Genomic DNA, 16,825 nt, shown 5'->3' with positions numbered 1-16,825 from the left:
ACCGCATTACGCATGTTTGTAACGCAGCGTGGATAATAAAATAGATGAAGTCATTTCCGTTGTCGGATCGGAACCGTATGCGGATTGTGCTGCGGATTTTAAAGTCTTGTCTATAAAAATAAATTTGTTCACAAAATTTTTTCTTGCTAAGTTCATTATTTCGAATTTTATAGTCAAGTAAGTCTATAGCTGATTAGAAACCAAGCCCACCATCTTTTCTCTTAGCTTTCTTGAGAAATTTGAAGTTAATCTTCCTTTCTCTCCTTTTCTTTTTAATTTGAGACTGTTTGCAAAATAAATCTACATTGCTTTTATTCACATATGTTTAAATTGCTATCACCAACGTTTGTTTCGAATTTGCGGTTGTTCTTTGTTGCTCTTATATAAAGGCGATCGAATTTACGAATTTACTTTTCGATGATCTATTATATTATTTAATTGCAAACCTAAACATTAACATTCATCTCCAAGGAATTTCATAAAATGTTAGGAAGCGCCGTGGAACACCGACAAAGAGAAGGGTGCTGCCAGGACTGTGGAAGAATAATTATAAAAAAAACTGTTAAAAAAAACGAATTTATCAGTTCAGCAACATGCAAGTAATTAAATTGTGCTCATATGATTTTTTAATATTACTTGTATACTTTTCGTTTATTATTTTTCAAAAAAAATTTCTTTTTATGAAAATTAGAGGAAATGAAAACAAACAAAGCTTTCGACATTATCATTTTTGGTGCTAGCGGTTTCATAGGTCGACACACTGCTTTAAAAGCTGTAACGATGTTTAAAGATTTAAGTTGGGCTGTAGCGGGAAGAAATAGGGAAAAGTTACAACTCATTGTGCGTCAAATTGCTGAAAGAACCCTTAAAGATTTACGAGAACTACCGATACTAATTGCTGATGTAAAGGATGAACACTCAATTATTAGAATGGTGGAAGATTGCGAGGTAAATTATTTGTAGAGGATAAAAAATCACGTTTTAATTTGACTTTCCGAAAGTTGAATGTTTTAAAATTTTAATAAATTTAAGGTTTTAATAAATTGTTGTGGTCCAATTCAATTATGCGGCGAAGTGATAATTAAAAATTGTATCAAATCGGGTACCCATTATGTTGATATCAGCAACGATCCGTATTTTAATGAATTAATGCAATTGAAATATCACGAAAGTGCAGAAGAGAATAATATATATGTAGTGTCGGCTTGTGGTTTTCAAAGTTTTGCAATGGAAATGGGTCTAAATTTTATGCAAGAAAACTTTAATGGTAATTTATACTTTTCGTTTACTATTAAAACAAAATAAATTGGTTGCGCGCTTTTACGTTCAGGAACCATAAATTATGTGGACGCTTACGTTAAATATGGTTGCATAAATCCGCATGTGTCTTTTGGTCCTATAGGCAGTGATACCGTTTGGAAAAGCATGATATTAGCGTGCTCAAAAATAGGGGAATTACCACATATACGGCAATGCCTAAGACGAATACCTTGGCCTTTTTTATTGCCAAAGCAACCAATTAAGTAAGTTCTTAAAAAATGTAACAAAAAAATTATGTAATTTTTCGTTTAACTTGCAGACGTCTCTTGCATCGGCCTGATCAACAAACCAGGGTCACTTTTGTTAGATTTCCTTTAATCGATCAACAAGATATCGAACGTTCACAATATTTCTTTTACAAACTTGACAAAAAGCGACCTATACAATTTTATAAATATTTAGTTTTCCCGTAAGTTTTCTGAACAAAAGTGAAGTGAAGAAGAAGCGAATAATATTCTTCAGTAGATCATTTTTATTAGCCTTTCTATTTGCTTTATGGACTTTGGTCATATCTTTAATGGCAAATTTTGACAAGACACGTGAGATAGTTATCGAATACCCACGCCTATTCTCCGTTGGACTCTTCTCACCCAAAGGACCCGATCTAAGAATTGTGGCGAACACTAAATTCCAAATGACATTATACGGTGTGGGTTGGTCAAGATATCCAACTCATTCAATTTACGAATTGAATGATGAGAGATTAGACCAAGCAATGTGTTTAGAGATTTCTGGTATTAATCCAATATATAATGTGGGTTGTTTATGTCTTCTCTTGAGTGCTTTAACTGTATTGCAAGAACAAGATGTTATGCCGAACAAGTAAGATAATCAAATATTACATAAAATGAAAGCGTACTGATTCTCTATCCAAATCTTAATGAAGCGGTGGTGTTTATCCGCCAGGTTACGCCTTTAAAGGAACCTCCGTATTTAATAGAATGGACTATTATGACAACTATATAAACATAAGAATATCTGAGCCCGTTCACAGTATGTAATTATAATCATAAATAAATTAAAACCAGTAAATTATTGTATGAAGTGTAATTAAAAAATTTATTTCACCACGTGGTTTAAAATTATTTTTTTTTTTTTTTTTAGTTTGATTGAAAGCTTCTTCCAACCAAGGCATTTTTTAAAGACTCAATTAGAAATTGCGCTATAATAATTTTTGATCAAAGAAGTGCAGGATTTGTTTCTATTGCGAAAAGTATGATATGATTATCACTGTTAGTCGGTTAGTCAGATAATGTAAACGAGTGCTTGATATCAGCGGAAATTGACGAATGGACTTTAAATAGCTCATTTTTTAACATGATTGGTTGCTTGATTGAAGAGTGTTCCAGTTTCCTGAACAGTGAAGTATGTCAAATTTATTAAATGAAAATATAATGTAAACAAATTCGTAATCTGGCTACTCCTCTACATCAGCTGAGTGAGATGAATATTTTTCTTTGCTTTGTTGAATTTACGCAAAAGTTATAAAGATGTTGTCACGATTTGGAAGTTTACGTAAACCGATATTTTCTAGTCTTTTCAAAAATAAAAATGTGATTGTATCAGCCGTGAGGAACAGTCATGCTGTTCAGTATCGCGTACCCCCTCCACCGGCTCCGAAGATTATACGAATTGGTGCTGAAGTTACATCAGCTTTTATGTGGTGGTGGATTCTTTGGCATTTGTGGCATGAATATGGACATATTATAGGAGAATTTCCATATCCCGCTACTAAAGAATGGACTAATGAAGAGCTTGGTATTCCTACAGATTGAAAATAACTTCAATTAGTAAGCATTGATGTTAAAAGAGGCTAAGAAACATCACAGAAATAAATTTCAATAATTCTATTCACTAGAATTCTAAATCTTTTTAATGGTTAGTATTTATCATGGCGAATATAACTCTGCCTCAGGCTAAGATTCTTGTTGAGGTAAAGGACGCAACCGGTCAACTCATAAGAATTTGTTTCATTTTTTCTTAATAGGCCTGATAAGAGAGATTTAGTTTAACTTTAAAAGTTGCAAGAAACTGACATCTTTAGCCACATTAAGACTGATTTACCTTTATTTTTATATAAATTTTAGAACTGGTTGTCCGGAACTTTGGCAACTTGAGCGAAGTGTATATAACATTTTACGGGCCTTTTGCTACTCTAATAAAAAAAACAATAATACAACTCTGCTGCTCTCACTTATCAGCTGATATTTATTATGAATAGAAGAAGAGAAATAAAATTATACGGCAATTAGAAATAATCACTTTCAGAGAAGCCAGATTTTCGGTGCGAATAATATATTGTTTTAGAATTTTGCAACTTATTTATAAGCCAATACAAAAGTGAATAAAATAAAATAAAATGTCTTCGTTGACTAGAGCATCACGAGTATTACAACATCATTTGAAACGCGTACAAAGTGTGCCTGTAGCACTTTATCATGAGAACGTAAGTAGGATGAGAGATGGAATATATAACTCTTGGGTAAATTTCAAGGTCTTAATTTTTTTTTTTTTTTATATATTGTGAAATTTGTGAAATAGCAAAATTGCCGGTTGTGAAGGCCCAAGCAAACTAAAGGGTTTGTTTTGGCATAAAGACAACGACGTAAATTAAAACGACATATATAGAAGTATTGCTTTGTTAAAGGAAAATGAAATGAAAAGATTAGACCAAAAACAGAATTTTATAAATATTTGACGTGTGATAGATTAACTCTGTTAATAATTTTTCAAGCAAAATTTTATTGATAAGAAAAAAATTTTGTATATAATTTCGGTCTCCAATGTAATTACAGCTGAAGCATAATTGATTTCATTATATTCGACTAAAGCATGTAGTAACTTGAAGTAAATTGAAATGAAATCACTATAAATATATGTAATTGTAAGTTAAGCAAGCTTTAAATTTGAATACATTTTTGTAACCAAAAATGAAACAAGGAAATACGCTAGGATTATGTCTATGAAATTACCATATGACGTGCCTCTGTGCGTTATTAATTTTTTGTAAAACCTATCAAGCAGAAATTTAGGAAGGAAAAAAAATCTTGACAGCTGTGTTTTTAAGCTGTAAAATAAGTTCTCATCTGATCACAAAAATCGAAAAAATAGATAGCGACCTAATTATCAATCTAAGGTATTCCTCTCTTCGTTTAGGAGGTGACTTAAAGGGATCCTAAGCAGACCTTGCGCTAAGAAAAACTCAACTGTCTTAAGTTTGCCCCAAATTGTGGAGCCATCCTTATTCATTTTTTGCCATCGTCTCTATTGTATAAACATTTGTACATATATGGGGTTTTCACAAATATGTTGATCACTTTTCCACTTGAAAAAAGCATTTGTTGTGGAAAATTGGTGCAATATATACTAATCAAAAAAGTCTCCATCATTTTCAAAATTTTTGGTAACATGATGGTATCATGTTGAAAGTTCTTATATTGTGTGATAGTAATCAACCCACCGACCCATTTTTGAACTTCAACTTTGCGAACCCGCGTGCCAGCCAACACTCGGCGCAACAGAACTTCCCAAATGCAATTTTGTGCGCTCCACGATTTAGCGTCGCCATTCGACGAAATATAGCGTTAGACGGAAAACCGTTATTCTATGTAGAGGACGGTCAAAACCATCGAATTCAAGTGTTGGTGTTTTACATTTCTATATATTTTTACCTGTAGAAGTGTCTGATTAAAATATTTGCAAACACTTAATATAAAAACCATTTATCATTGCTTTTATATAGTTTTTCTTCTTCTGATTAATTTCATTTAGGTGGTTGAGCATTACGAAAATCCTCGTAATGTAGGATCTTTGGATAAAAAAGACACTACAGTTGGTACAGGTTTGGTGGGAGCTCCTGCTTGCGGCGATGTCATGAAATTGCAGATTAAAGTCGATGAAAATGGTAAAATAATCGATGCGAAATTCAAGACATTGGTTGCGGCTCGGCCATCGCTAGTAGCTCATTGGCCACCGAATGGGTTAAAGGGAAAACTGTAGAAGAAGCGGGCAAACTTAAGAATACCGATATAGCCAAAGAGTTACGACTACCGCCTGTAAAATTACACTGCTCGATGTTGGCTGAGGATGCCATAAAAGCGGCCTTAGCTGATTACAAAGTAAAACAGCAAAAGAAAGCTGACCAAAATTAAAGGAAGTTAAAAAGAGAGAAGAAAAAACAAAATGAAAGAGATTTGTTTCTAGTAATTAAAAATTGCTTGTTTTGAAAAAAAAAAAAAAAAACTTTAGTTTAGTCAAAGAAATTTGTTAAAGAAATTTTCTTAACGAAAATTCTGATTAATTTTAAACGATAATAAGAAAAAATAAACGAATATATATATATATATATGTATGTATTAAGTTTTGTAACGAAGTCGGGCCCTAGTGAAAGAATAAATTAAAGTCTGATGTTTAAGGATTACGTTGGCGGGTAATTGAAAACAACCTGAAATGCAACCTATGGAAACCTATATTATTAGATTAAACACAAAATATATATTAACTGCTTTAAAAATAAATTGTGCTTTAATTTATTGAATATTCAACAGTGACTTGTTTTTTTTTTTGCATACATTAATTATTGAAGAAAATTTCAAGATAAACGAACACTGACATTACCACCGCATTCTCCTTTAGATTTCACTTCGAAAGCTGAAATAGAATTAAAAAAAAAAAACAAGTAAGAAAATTATATTGGGCGAGGGCCGAATCTCATATACCCACCGCTATGCTTTTCATATTCTACTCTTTAAGTTCTTTTATTATAGCCATATCGCTGGTACTATTGAGAAAAAATTTACCACGGTATCTATCATCTTCATTTTAAAATTAAGCCATTTTTAGGTAGATATATCTTCTAATGAAGAGGGTTTAAAATATTCTCTCTCTTGTTTGTTTTATTATAAATCGGCATAAAACCTCAAAAAAGTGAAAAAATAAAATGTAAATACACATAACTTTGTGTGGACGTGGCCGATTGGTTCCATTTTCCATGGAAGTAAAGAGTAGAGTATTTCGTAAAGTAAATGTGGACAATTTCAGCCTTTTAGCTTTAATAATTGGAGATATGCCTAAATTGACTGAGAATTTTACGCTGATCAAGAATATATATAATTTATGGGGTCCTTGAAAAAAAATGAGTACACCCCTATCTTACAGTGATGGGTATAAAAAAAAGAATATATATATATATATATATATACATATATTTAAAGTAATTATTTTGTACTTACGATCATCGCTATGTTGACAATTGTAATTACCCATTACGCATTCATTTCCAAAAGTCAGCAAACGCTCTTTGCTACTATTCTTGGTCTTGGCGCAAACCGGCTCATATTTTTCACCGCAGTCGCGCGAACAAGACGGATTTTGTGCTGTTTTGCCCGGCTTAGCAAAAATTGCAACAGCGAAGCATGTGACTGAAGGATATAAAAAAGAGAAAATATTTAACTGCAGGTTATTTCCACATCCAGTCATTACCGCAGTCGTCAGTAGCTACTACTCTTAATAAATTATTTAGAACCTTTTTCCTAAAGTGCGGCAACGGTACTTTCGAATTTTTAAATTAAAATTTTAGCCGTTTCTTAATAAAATCCCCAAGTCTAGTTCTAAAATTTTTACGTTGCGTTCGTAAATGAGTTTGATCAATAATCGGAACACATTTTAAATCGATATTTGTGGGTATACGAATGAAAATATATGGAATCCTTGGAATCCAAGTTTTCATGGAGTTTAGATCCATTTAAGTATTACCTATTCCCATTTCCAGATTTGCTTGTTGGCCATATACTAAAAACATTTGGAGTCAATTTATCCGTCCGTGCGACTTAATGTAATGTAATGTGTGTAATAGTAGACAAATATCAGTTTAGAATCTTACATTGATCAAGAATGTGTACAAATATTTTATGGAATCTCTGATGCGTACTATTAGCGCTTAAGTTTGCCATCATTTTTCATAGGCGTAGGAGCTTTTCCGTATTTTCATGGATAACAGCAGGGGTAACCAAATAAAATTGAATTAAAACTTATCGATCAAGATATGTTTTGTAGGTGTGAATTATTTTTGCTATCCAAGCCTCTCCCGGGCTATAATCTGAAAATGATTCGGCTACCAGAACGAAGGGACCATTTAATGTATCTAATTAAGTGTTCTGAACGATGAAGATAGGCGTGGATCGTTTTTGGCATCCAGGTTTCTGCACTAGATTCTATTGTCGCTAACAAAACCAATAGCGAACTATGTCCTGCAAATGATTTCGCCGGACCTTATCACTTTCTCGGGAGTTTTTCGCGAATCCCATTGCTGATTTCAGCATTAGCATAATTCAAACTGTGCACACATCTTTTTAATCCAAAACTAATACAATGCCAAGGTCACTTTCCGTATCTTCAGTATAGTTGTTGTTGATTCAGAATCATTTTTTAAATCGATCTAAGCCTGCGAGTCTGTCTGTCCGTCCGTCGATATAACGACTATATGGAAAAAAATTTCTCAGCAAGAGTGACTAAGCAGTAGTATTTCGGTAATGGAAATTGGTATAAGAACTTTGGACGGGCTGGGCCAATTTTTTGAGTTTTGGTTATTACTACCAAAACGTTTAACTGCACTAGGTGACGTGGTGTAGGGTATGCAATAGACGGCGACACCCGGCTATAAAGTTCTTACTTGTTTAGTAACATTTCTGATTCTGAAATTCTTATCCACCAGTACCGTATACGTATTTTCCCCAATTCTCATAGGCCGAGCATTAAATTGACTTTGAAATGACTGAAGTTTTCAATTCAATAAGCGTAATGACATATTCAAATTACGTCAAGGCTACTTTTGAAGGTCAGCTAACGTTGTCCATATATATGCATATATATATATATAGTGAGCGTAAATCTAAGCGAGACCACATAATATTTATTTATTTGCATTTTCTCAAGATTTCCTTTCATTTCATTCATATTTATTTTATTTATAAAATTCTGAGAATATTGAACACTATAAAAAAAAATAAAAAAAACATAAAAATTAGAGCTAATTACCCAACAAGAACACAATAACAAAACGCATCTTAATGTAGTTGATTTATTTAATATTCCGTGGGCAGCAGTTTCAATCTAGTCTGAGGTACAATAACAAACTAAAAATAAAAGTCTCTAAAGTCGTCGTTTTTATATGAATGATGATCTAAAATTAAGCTGAGATCAAACGATCAAACGATGCTCGCTTATCAGACTTAAACAATATTTTGCAAACACAATGAAAGCTTAAAAAAACTCGCTTTTGACAGAGATGGACACGAATTTTCAAATAAATAGTGATTTTTATTTACATTTCATATGAAATGAACTCATTTAACTTAATTGCTTATCGCTTGTCTATGGCTGTATAAATATGTCATATATAATGGCCAGAATGGTTCGGTGGAAGTTGAGAAAACATGGAAGTGAATCTTTTGTTTCCTACTTTCCGTTTTTTATTCGCCAACTATTGATCACTATATGTGCTTCAATTCGAATAAAAGAGAAAGCTTAAAGATGACCCCAGGAGTAATGGAGAACCCCTTGGAAGGATTTCTGAAATGACACGCTAAAAAAACTTTTGGAAAAATTGTTTTCTTGCAAAGTTTTTTTTACTATACGCTCGTTACATTAAATTGACAATGAATTTATGATCGGATATAATTTCCGGCGTCAGCAAGCCCTTCCTTTCCTTTGTTTGATCACCAAAAAGTTTGTGAAAATCAACAGAAAATAGCTTTTATGTGCTCAACACAACGATTGCGTTACGCGTTGTGCGTAGCGCATAATTTTCGTGAAAGTGTACAACTGGTCCAGTCTATGTCGAATTATGAGTATAGCCATACGGTAAAAGGTAGATGTACAAAACTATTAGCCGGGAAATAACATCAACAAAAGTGCCTTTTATTGAAAAATTATTACGAGCCAAAGTCCAGTTTAATAAGCTTTGAATTCATGCAAGTTTATTGGAACAAAATATGAAAATACAAATTTTCTTCTACAATACAACAAAACATATAATACAATAAAATTTTTTGAATTAACCTATTAAGCAAGTAAGCAACTTATTTATATATATGGTATTGTTATATGTCTAATATTTCGCTTATTCTTTTATATGCAAAGTTTAAAATTTCCATTTTTAAACTGGTCTGTTGTTGGAAGTCCAACTTCTTCATCATTGATCCCAGAAATTTTTCAAAAGGATCGCCGTCCTCTTTCTCCTCCCTGTCAATTTGCTTTGCCAATATATCGATCAATTTGACGGTTACTTCCAAAAATTTTTCTTGATCTCCACTTTGTTTCAAAGAGTGCGATCGCCGAGAACTACTAGTTTCGCTGCATGGAGAAACAATGTCGCTAGGGCTTGGTGGTATTGAAAACGCGTCACTAGAAGGTGCTGGTATTTGAATAAATTCCACAGTCTTTTCGAGTTCCAAGTCCGGTTTCGGTTGTTTCGGCGTCCAAGTCCTACAAAAAGACATGACATTTAAAAATATAATTCTCATATGTAACTGTTATACTCACTCTTTCGGCGTTATGAATTCTCCTAGAAACTTCATGTCGTCGTAAAATTTCCATTTACGGCTTCCCGGAGAGGAAGCCCTGCTTGAAACTGCCTTTCTTTTGTAGTCCCTGGTAAAACGGTCTTTCAGCGATCTCCATCTCACTTTGCACCTTTTAGCTAAATTATAATAAATGAAAAAGTTGAATTCAACTATTTTTATATACATTTTTTATATTATACTTACTGGACATTCCCATTTCTTCAGATATATCTTCCCAGGCTTTTTCTCGTAACATCTTATTGCGAAAATCTATGGAGTGCTTATCGTATAATTCCCTTCTTTCCTTTACAGCGCTTATCAATTGCTCTTCCATGGTTTTCTTTAATTAATTTGTTTTAACTTTTCTTCAACTTATTGCCTTCTTTCGTTCCGTCAGTCGATAATGCAAATAATTATTTTATAGACTAAAATATGAAACATATGATTCATAAGTACAGCACTGTTTTCGCTGTCAACAACAACGCACGCAGAAATGTTGAAATTTTGTCAAAAATTTGCGATAACGCAAAACGCTAACGCAGTTATTGTATTCAGCTCTTTAGTTGTTGGTTAATTTTTGTCATATGTTAAGTGAAGATGAAGAACATCGATATACATGCATTTGTAAGTTTGAAATGATTAAAATTTTGTTTACTTTCCATAAAGGTGTCTGTAATTACTTACATTTTTTGTTTACGTTTCAAATTAGAGGTGGTTAGAGATGGGGCCATGGTTTTCTTATGGTAATTTTTGCAATTTTTAGATTAAAATACTTTACTATTGCCTAGAATTCCCGTTATCGATATTTTATAAAATTCCATGGCTAATTTTTTAGAAGAAATAACAATTGACAAAAAAACAGCAGTCAAGCAAGAAATTTATCGATAAGTGCTGGAGTAATGGCAACTCTTTACGAAAGCACAAAGTCGTTATCGACATAATTGTAACGCCGGTGGTTTTCTTTTACCGGCAACAAAGTCATCAGTTTAACCAAAACAACAACATCAACGATAAATTAATGAAAAATATAAAGAGAAAAAAATTTAATAACGACAATTTTATTTTCAACTTAATAAAAGCTCTCCATTAATTACAAAATTCAAGACTAACAACGAAACAAATAACAAAATAACAATAATAATAATGACTTCTAGAAAGCGTAGTGGTAGCGGTGGTTCAAAGAGACCCAAAGAAAAAGTTGTCTACATTTATGAGCTATTTTTACGAGGTGAAGATCCTACAATTAATAGTTCCGAATTTTGGAATGAATTCTTCCTACTGCAGCCTAATGTGGATGCTTTGGAAAATGAAATCACTAAATTAACCAGTGAGCAATTTTCTTTAGTTAAGAAAAATCTGAGTATGATATTTCAGAAATGTATCGACATGCTGGAAACGGGTAAGAAGTTAAATACTTTATATATGTAGAAGAAAGGTGTGGTTCCAAGACTTCCTAAATAGAAAACAATTCCATTTCTAGATCATCCCAAGCGCTTGTGTCACAGCTTACAGACTTTGTGTTCCTTATTTTATGCTATATACAAGAAATCGTCAGCTGATAATACGTACGATATACTAAATGAAATTTTCGGCTACGACGAAATGGATAAATGGATGAAGAAACTAATGGATTATTGTAATCAGATATTATTAGGTAAATGGTTTTCAAGTCAAAACATTTATAAAATGGTGGCAAAATGTTTTTTCTAGGAGAAGTTTTAGAAAATGCTCGTTTCATGTGTCTGAAGTTATTGTTGGTTTTGGTTACCGGAACGGATAATGTCAGTCAAAATGTTTTGCTCGAACATCTTATGATGAATACATTATTTGATTCGTTTGTACGATTATTAAGCGATCCTACCTTGCGGACTCAACATGGTCACGATATTGTTATCTTGTTAACCATATTGGTAAACTATCGTAAACATGAAGCAACCAATCCATACGTAGTACAATTGTCGATATTGGCCGATGAATTGGCTTTAAATGGGTAGGATACTTAAAATTTTTTTCTTAAATTGCCCAAATTATGTTTAATTTACTTGAAGATATGGTCAAATGATTTCTCAATCTCTAATTGACTTCTGTCGCCAGTACATGCAAAGCTTAAAGCTTAACAATGCTCAGACATCGTCTTGGTTTTCTTCATTATCAAATATTGTGGGCAATATGTTCGTATCAGACGAAGGTTGTGAACGTGTGCAACAAATTAAGGCCAATAATGGTTTGCTAATGGCATTATATGAAGCCGTACATCTAAATCGTAATTTCATTACAACGCTCGCTCATACTCAGGCAGAATCAAGTGCTCCTCCCTCGCCCAGCAACACGTTAAACCTAACCAACCTAACTCAACCCGTACCAGACCTAGCGAATGCTCCGATTATTGATATGACCCAGTGTCCCACTAATTTATTGGTTGCCTTATTTCAATATTGGTAAGAATAGCATAACGCGTTTTTATACTCATCCCCGCAGAATCCAGTAAATCTTGTGATTATGGAATTTTATATTCTCAATATATAATCAGGCCCTCATACTTGAAGGATCAGACCAATGGACGAAGAAGTGCAACTTGTGTCGCCATATCGAAGTATTAGGTAGTAAAAATGCGAAAAATTAATTCTTTTAATAATAAATTCGTCGAAAACTTTTCGAAATTCTTGATTAGCCTAAATTCCGAAACCAACTGCGTGTCTGCCTTATATTTCCGGGAGGGGCGCCATCAAATCAAAACAAATCAAAATAAAAAAACAACTTCTCTTATAGAAATACTGCCAACGGAGTAAACCACTACCCTGTCTGTTAAAGTGGCAGATTTTTGCTCTGCCATATGTTTTTATTAGTATGCGGTGATGGGTAGTAAAAATTCGCCTCAAGGCGCATTTATTATTTCAACTACATTAACATTGCTTCTATTTGTAGTTCGATAGTAATGCAGGACAATAAGAACGAGTCCAGTGTGGCCAATTTAAAGTTATGCTTTTTAATTCTTACGTGCATATCTGAAGATCAATACGCCAATTCCATGATGCATGATAGTAATTTGACTTTTAAAGTCATCTTGCATCGTGCGCAGATGCGTCATCGTAAATTAAATATAGATCGGGTCGGCCGATCGCAACCTTTGGCGGCCACTCTTCTCGACTTATTGGTTGAGTTTATTGTCTCGCATCTTATGAAAAAGTTTCCTATGGAATTGTATCTACTTTGCATCGGTGTCGTCCATCGTATACTTTGCTATCAGAAACGTTGTCGTGTACGTTTAAATTATCCCTGGAAAGAGTTGTGGTCGGCTTTAATAGGTTTGCTTAGGTTTTTAGTTAATCAAGAGCAAGCTTTAATCAAGAAGTGCAACATCTTTCATTTGTCTTTGCAAGTAAGTCAATTACTACTACTAGCACTACATTACTAATATTGAACATAAAATCAAAAAGACATGATTAAATGAAGTGAACAACTCTCACAGGTGGTTAACATATTCAATTTATTTATTACTTATGGTGATACTTTTCTGGCCACTACAAATAGCTACGACGAGCTATATTATGAATTAAATCGTGAAGAGAAAGTTTTCACAGAACTGCATGCTATGGGTGAGTAAAGAAAGATCATAAATGCTTTAAATGTTATGTGTTTATAGCTTTAACGAATTTTGTAGTCTTACGTTATACAACAATGTCTGATTGTGAATATAAGGATGATGTTATTAAGCTGCTTAATGCATTAGTTAATATTTTGGCGATTGTGAAACATTTTCAAAACAAAATTAAGGAATGGCTTGCTGAACAGGGTCTATCTACGCCGACAGAGGAGCAGATTTTAGATGTTGTACGTAAAAACTACGATTTAACCTTAAAATTGCAAGACTCATTGGATCATTATGATCGCTACGCAGAAGCTCCCCGCCATACTAATTTCTTTAAGAATATGGTGCGTGATATGGTATCAGATACACGTAAAAATATCTATGGCTACGTTAAAGAAGCCATATCAAGTATACCAGAACCGGATGCCATGGTCACCTCAACATCTAGCCTTTAAGAATTTTTATCATTTTCATTCATTAACATTTAGTAATGGATTTGTAATGATTTTCTCTTATAATAATTTTTTATTTTTTTCTCCTTGTAACTTTAAGATACGCCTTCAAGTTATATGCGACTGTTAAATGATTATTGATTTATTGTACAGACGAAGACAGAGTAACAGAGATATAGAAACTTTTATAGAACTCATCACACATTGAGGTATATGCATATATATATACATATATATATATATATAAATAAATTATATAATCTAATACTAAGTTCACTGTGTATGTTGTATTAAATGCAATTACCACCAAAAAATATCGGGATGGATCGAGGTACTGGTAAGTAGCTTGTGAAGGCAGAGTCAGTCGAATCAAGGGAATTAAGTCGTTATGCTCCTATGGACAAGACATATGTGATAGATGTGGCATACTATGATTCGTGCCTCCTGGCTACCAAATAGTCTTATATCCATTTTAGATGGGTTTTAAAGTTTGTCTGTATTCTCAAATATCATTCAGGATTGTCTTATTAAATTTGTTCCAAGGTACCGCGCATCCATACTTGGATAACAAACATTTCATGACGCTTCCTTCACAGCGAATGTGCGCAGAATTTATGGATAATTTCGTTGCACTTCAACGCCTTAAAGCGACCATCGGGTGGTTCAACATTTCTGCATTTTATTTTCGTTTCTTTCTTTACAATGGTTTCGGTAAAAATGCAATTATATAATTAATTCATATTCAATTGAAGGTTTTTTTTCTCTTTTCATAATCTACTTGTTTAATAGGCCAAAATCCGTGCAAGTTTCCTCAGCGGTTGCAACGTGATAGCACCTACTTCCATTAATAATTCAATAAATGGATTTGACGTGGACTTAATTCCTTTTAGTACTTACCCCACTTTCTGTATTAGCGACACCAGCTGCTTCAATGCTAGGGTAATCAGTTAATTGAATCAATAGCTAACCGAATTGCAATTTAGTCCATTTGTAGCACTTCATTAATAGCTCATTACTAGCGCAAGATTCCTCAATGACTTCATTCAAGGTTACTGCAATTAATCAAGCAATTAATTAAATAAAAATTATGCTTAATTGTTTTTTAATTATTTACTTAATTACAAAACGGAATGCCGCAAAAAACTAAATAAACATTTTGAAGAAAAAAAAAGAAAAATTGACATCTCTTTGATGACTTTCTTTATCTAGGAACTCTGCAATATTTGTTTTCTTCTTTTCAGGTTATGTCATGATGTTTGTTTTTTATTTTTTTTATTAAGCAATGAATTTCACTTGTCTCATATTCCCCTCCACCAAATGTTCATCGCAAAGTTGTTTTCAATATGTTGCAAATCCTCTGCCATGAAAAAACACATTTTGCATAAAAATTGAACCCTCAACATTACCAAAAAATCATCCCACAGGACTCTCAAAATGAGCAAAATCATGCAGAATGTATCTGAAAACAACCAAATTCCAAAGTTTTTTAGTATTTATTTATTTATTTTTTTGGATTATTGGGTGGAGATGGAATAAGTCAATGGATTTGTGGCTTAAAATTTTTTTAATAAAAGTAAACAAAAGTTGAGAAAGATTCTCTCCGCAAAATTTTTATTTTGTTTTTGTTTATATCTGACACATTTGCATGACATTTTTTACTAGAAACCCCCGTAGCATACTTTTCTGATTAAATCAAATTTCTTCTTTATTGTATACAAAGATTAAATAAAACGAAAATTTTAAAAATTTTAAAAATATCAATTTATTTATTTATTTGTTGTACTTGGACATTCATTCATTGTTTTCTATTATTATTCTTGTTTTTAATGAATTTAAATTATCTTATTTTTCCCTTCACCATATGTTCACAGAATTTATTATATACATATACAATATATATTTATACAAATATATATTTTTTATCTTTTCATGTATTTTCCGTTAATTTTTCAATAATATTTTATTTGTTTCCGGTTCAGTTCCAGTTCGCTTTCATTATCTGTCGCTCTTACATCACTGCAACTTTACTCTAAAATCGGATTAAAACTCGTTTGATTCATTTCTTAATATACGTACGAATGGCGGTAGTATATTTCCTCGCCCCAAAGTATTCAACGTTCTGAAATTGTCAATCCGCTTTCAGTCTAATATTGAAAAGTTGTAAATGATGAAAGATTTCTTGATCGTATAAAGCGTATTAGCAGCTTGCTTAGTCCGTTATTGAATCATATAAAACCGGACTCTTACCGGAGCTATCCTGATGTATTTTTGCTTTGGATTTTTGCTTTCAAGTGAACATAAAAATCTCGTAAAGATATTTATTAGTGTTAGTGTAGTTGAGAAGTTAAGAAAAACAGTAAGAAAGATGTTGGACTAGAAGTTCCCAACTAATCAATCAAAATATACTTTTCTGGCTGGCCGGCCATTATGCGTGCTTGCCTTTAACTGGCAGATCGCAATTTTTGGAGATGTTTTGATGAAATTTGCTACAACGACGCATTTCTGCCCAATGACGAATGCGACTGAACCGGTTTTACGAACATTCCCCAGACATGGTCTTATATTTGAAAAGTCGTTATATAAATAACGCTATTAAGCGAATGATCGGCCATTCACCTCTATGTTTTTAATTCCCCCCATGTTGTAAACTTGATTTCGGGCAGAGTATGCCTACATCCGAACTTGTGCTTCAATCACGAATCGAGCGTGTGGTGATCAAACGCACACTGACATATGAATGAAGTTAAAGCGCGTCAGGACCGTCTGTTTTTTTTTCTTTTTTTCTATTTGTTTGCTTTCATTTTTATTTTAGTCCCTTCGAAATTTCGTTTCTAAATAGATCTACAGATACAAATACATGTAAAAACCTTAACGAAAATGAACGATAAAGCGGCCACGTGGTT

General features: G+C 32.9%; 6 protein-coding genes across 7 annotated transcripts; 4 read left to right on the top strand and 2 right to left on the bottom strand.

The window, feature by feature from the left end:
• Positions 1-696: 696 nt before the first annotated feature.
• On the top strand, positions 697-2,146 carry LOC119639259 (lipid droplet localized protein-like). The gene is made up of 5 exons (XM_038036546.1): positions 697-948; positions 1,033-1,267; positions 1,331-1,523; positions 1,580-1,729; positions 1,786-2,146. The coding sequence occupies exons 1-5, from the start codon at positions 697-699 to the stop codon at positions 2,144-2,146; spliced, it is 1,191 nt and encodes a 396-aa protein (XP_037892474.1).
• A 627-nt stretch (positions 2,147-2,773) lies between these two features.
• Positions 2,774-3,180, top strand: LOC119639527 (NADH dehydrogenase [ubiquinone] 1 beta subcomplex subunit 2, mitochondrial-like). The gene has a single exon (XM_038036961.1). It carries the CDS (start codon positions 2,811-2,813, stop codon positions 3,093-3,095), a length of 285 nt encoding a protein of 94 aa, XP_037892889.1. The 5' UTR covers positions 2,774-2,810; the 3' UTR covers positions 3,096-3,180.
• A 356-nt stretch (positions 3,181-3,536) lies between these two features.
• On the top strand, positions 3,537-5,513 carry LOC119639526 (iron-sulfur cluster assembly scaffold protein IscU). The gene is given in 3 exon segments (XM_038036960.1): positions 3,537-3,766; positions 5,092-5,251; positions 5,254-5,513. Coding segments are annotated over 3 exon segments (465 nt in total). The 5' UTR covers positions 3,537-3,679; the 3' UTR covers positions 5,472-5,513.
• Positions 5,514-5,607: 94 nt separating this feature from the next.
• Positions 5,608-8,497, bottom strand: LOC119639403 (vasotab). The gene is made up of 3 exons (XM_038036745.1): positions 8,356-8,497; positions 6,552-6,740; positions 5,608-5,970 (listed from the first exon to the last, which is right to left on the bottom strand). Exons 1-3 carry the CDS (start codon positions 8,381-8,383, stop codon positions 5,912-5,914), a joined length of 276 nt encoding a protein of 91 aa, XP_037892673.1. The 5' UTR covers positions 8,384-8,497; the 3' UTR covers positions 5,608-5,911.
• A 922-nt stretch (positions 8,498-9,419) lies between these two features.
• On the bottom strand, positions 9,420-10,625 carry LOC119639256. Its single transcript, XM_038036541.1, has 4 exons — positions 10,566-10,625; positions 10,086-10,306; positions 9,862-10,018; positions 9,420-9,804 (listed from the first exon to the last, which is right to left on the bottom strand). Exons 2-4 carry the CDS (start codon positions 10,213-10,215, stop codon positions 9,420-9,422), a joined length of 672 nt encoding a protein of 223 aa, XP_037892469.1. The 5' UTR covers positions 10,216-10,306; positions 10,566-10,625.
• Positions 10,626-10,968: 343 nt separating this feature from the next.
• On the top strand, positions 10,969-14,043 carry LOC119639244 (armadillo-like helical domain-containing protein 3). 2 transcript variants are annotated; one of them, XM_038036529.1, is made up of 7 exons: positions 10,969-11,280; positions 11,362-11,535; positions 11,592-11,871; positions 11,930-12,319; positions 12,807-13,260; positions 13,351-13,477; positions 13,543-14,043. In XM_038036529.1, the coding sequence occupies exons 1-7, from the start codon at positions 11,025-11,027 to the stop codon at positions 13,923-13,925; spliced, it is 2,064 nt and encodes a 687-aa protein (XP_037892457.1). In that variant the 5' UTR covers positions 10,969-11,024; the 3' UTR covers positions 13,926-14,043. The 2 variants fall into 2 exon arrangements, with proteins under 2 accessions (XP_037892457.1, XP_037892456.1); XM_038036528.1 differs by having other exon boundaries at positions 13,525-14,043.
• The last annotated feature ends 2,782 nt before the right edge of the window (positions 14,044-16,825 follow it).

Source organism: Glossina fuscipes, unplaced genomic scaffold, assembly GCF_014805625.2.
Source record: "Glossina fuscipes isolate IAEA_lab_2018 unplaced genomic scaffold, Yale_Gfus_2 112, whole genome shotgun sequence".
In the NCBI taxonomy this organism is placed as follows: domain Eukaryota; kingdom Metazoa; phylum Arthropoda; class Insecta; order Diptera; family Glossinidae; genus Glossina; species Glossina fuscipes.
The sequence above is the reverse complement of the archived record's forward strand: the minus strand, read 5'-3'. Positions and strand labels throughout refer to the sequence as shown.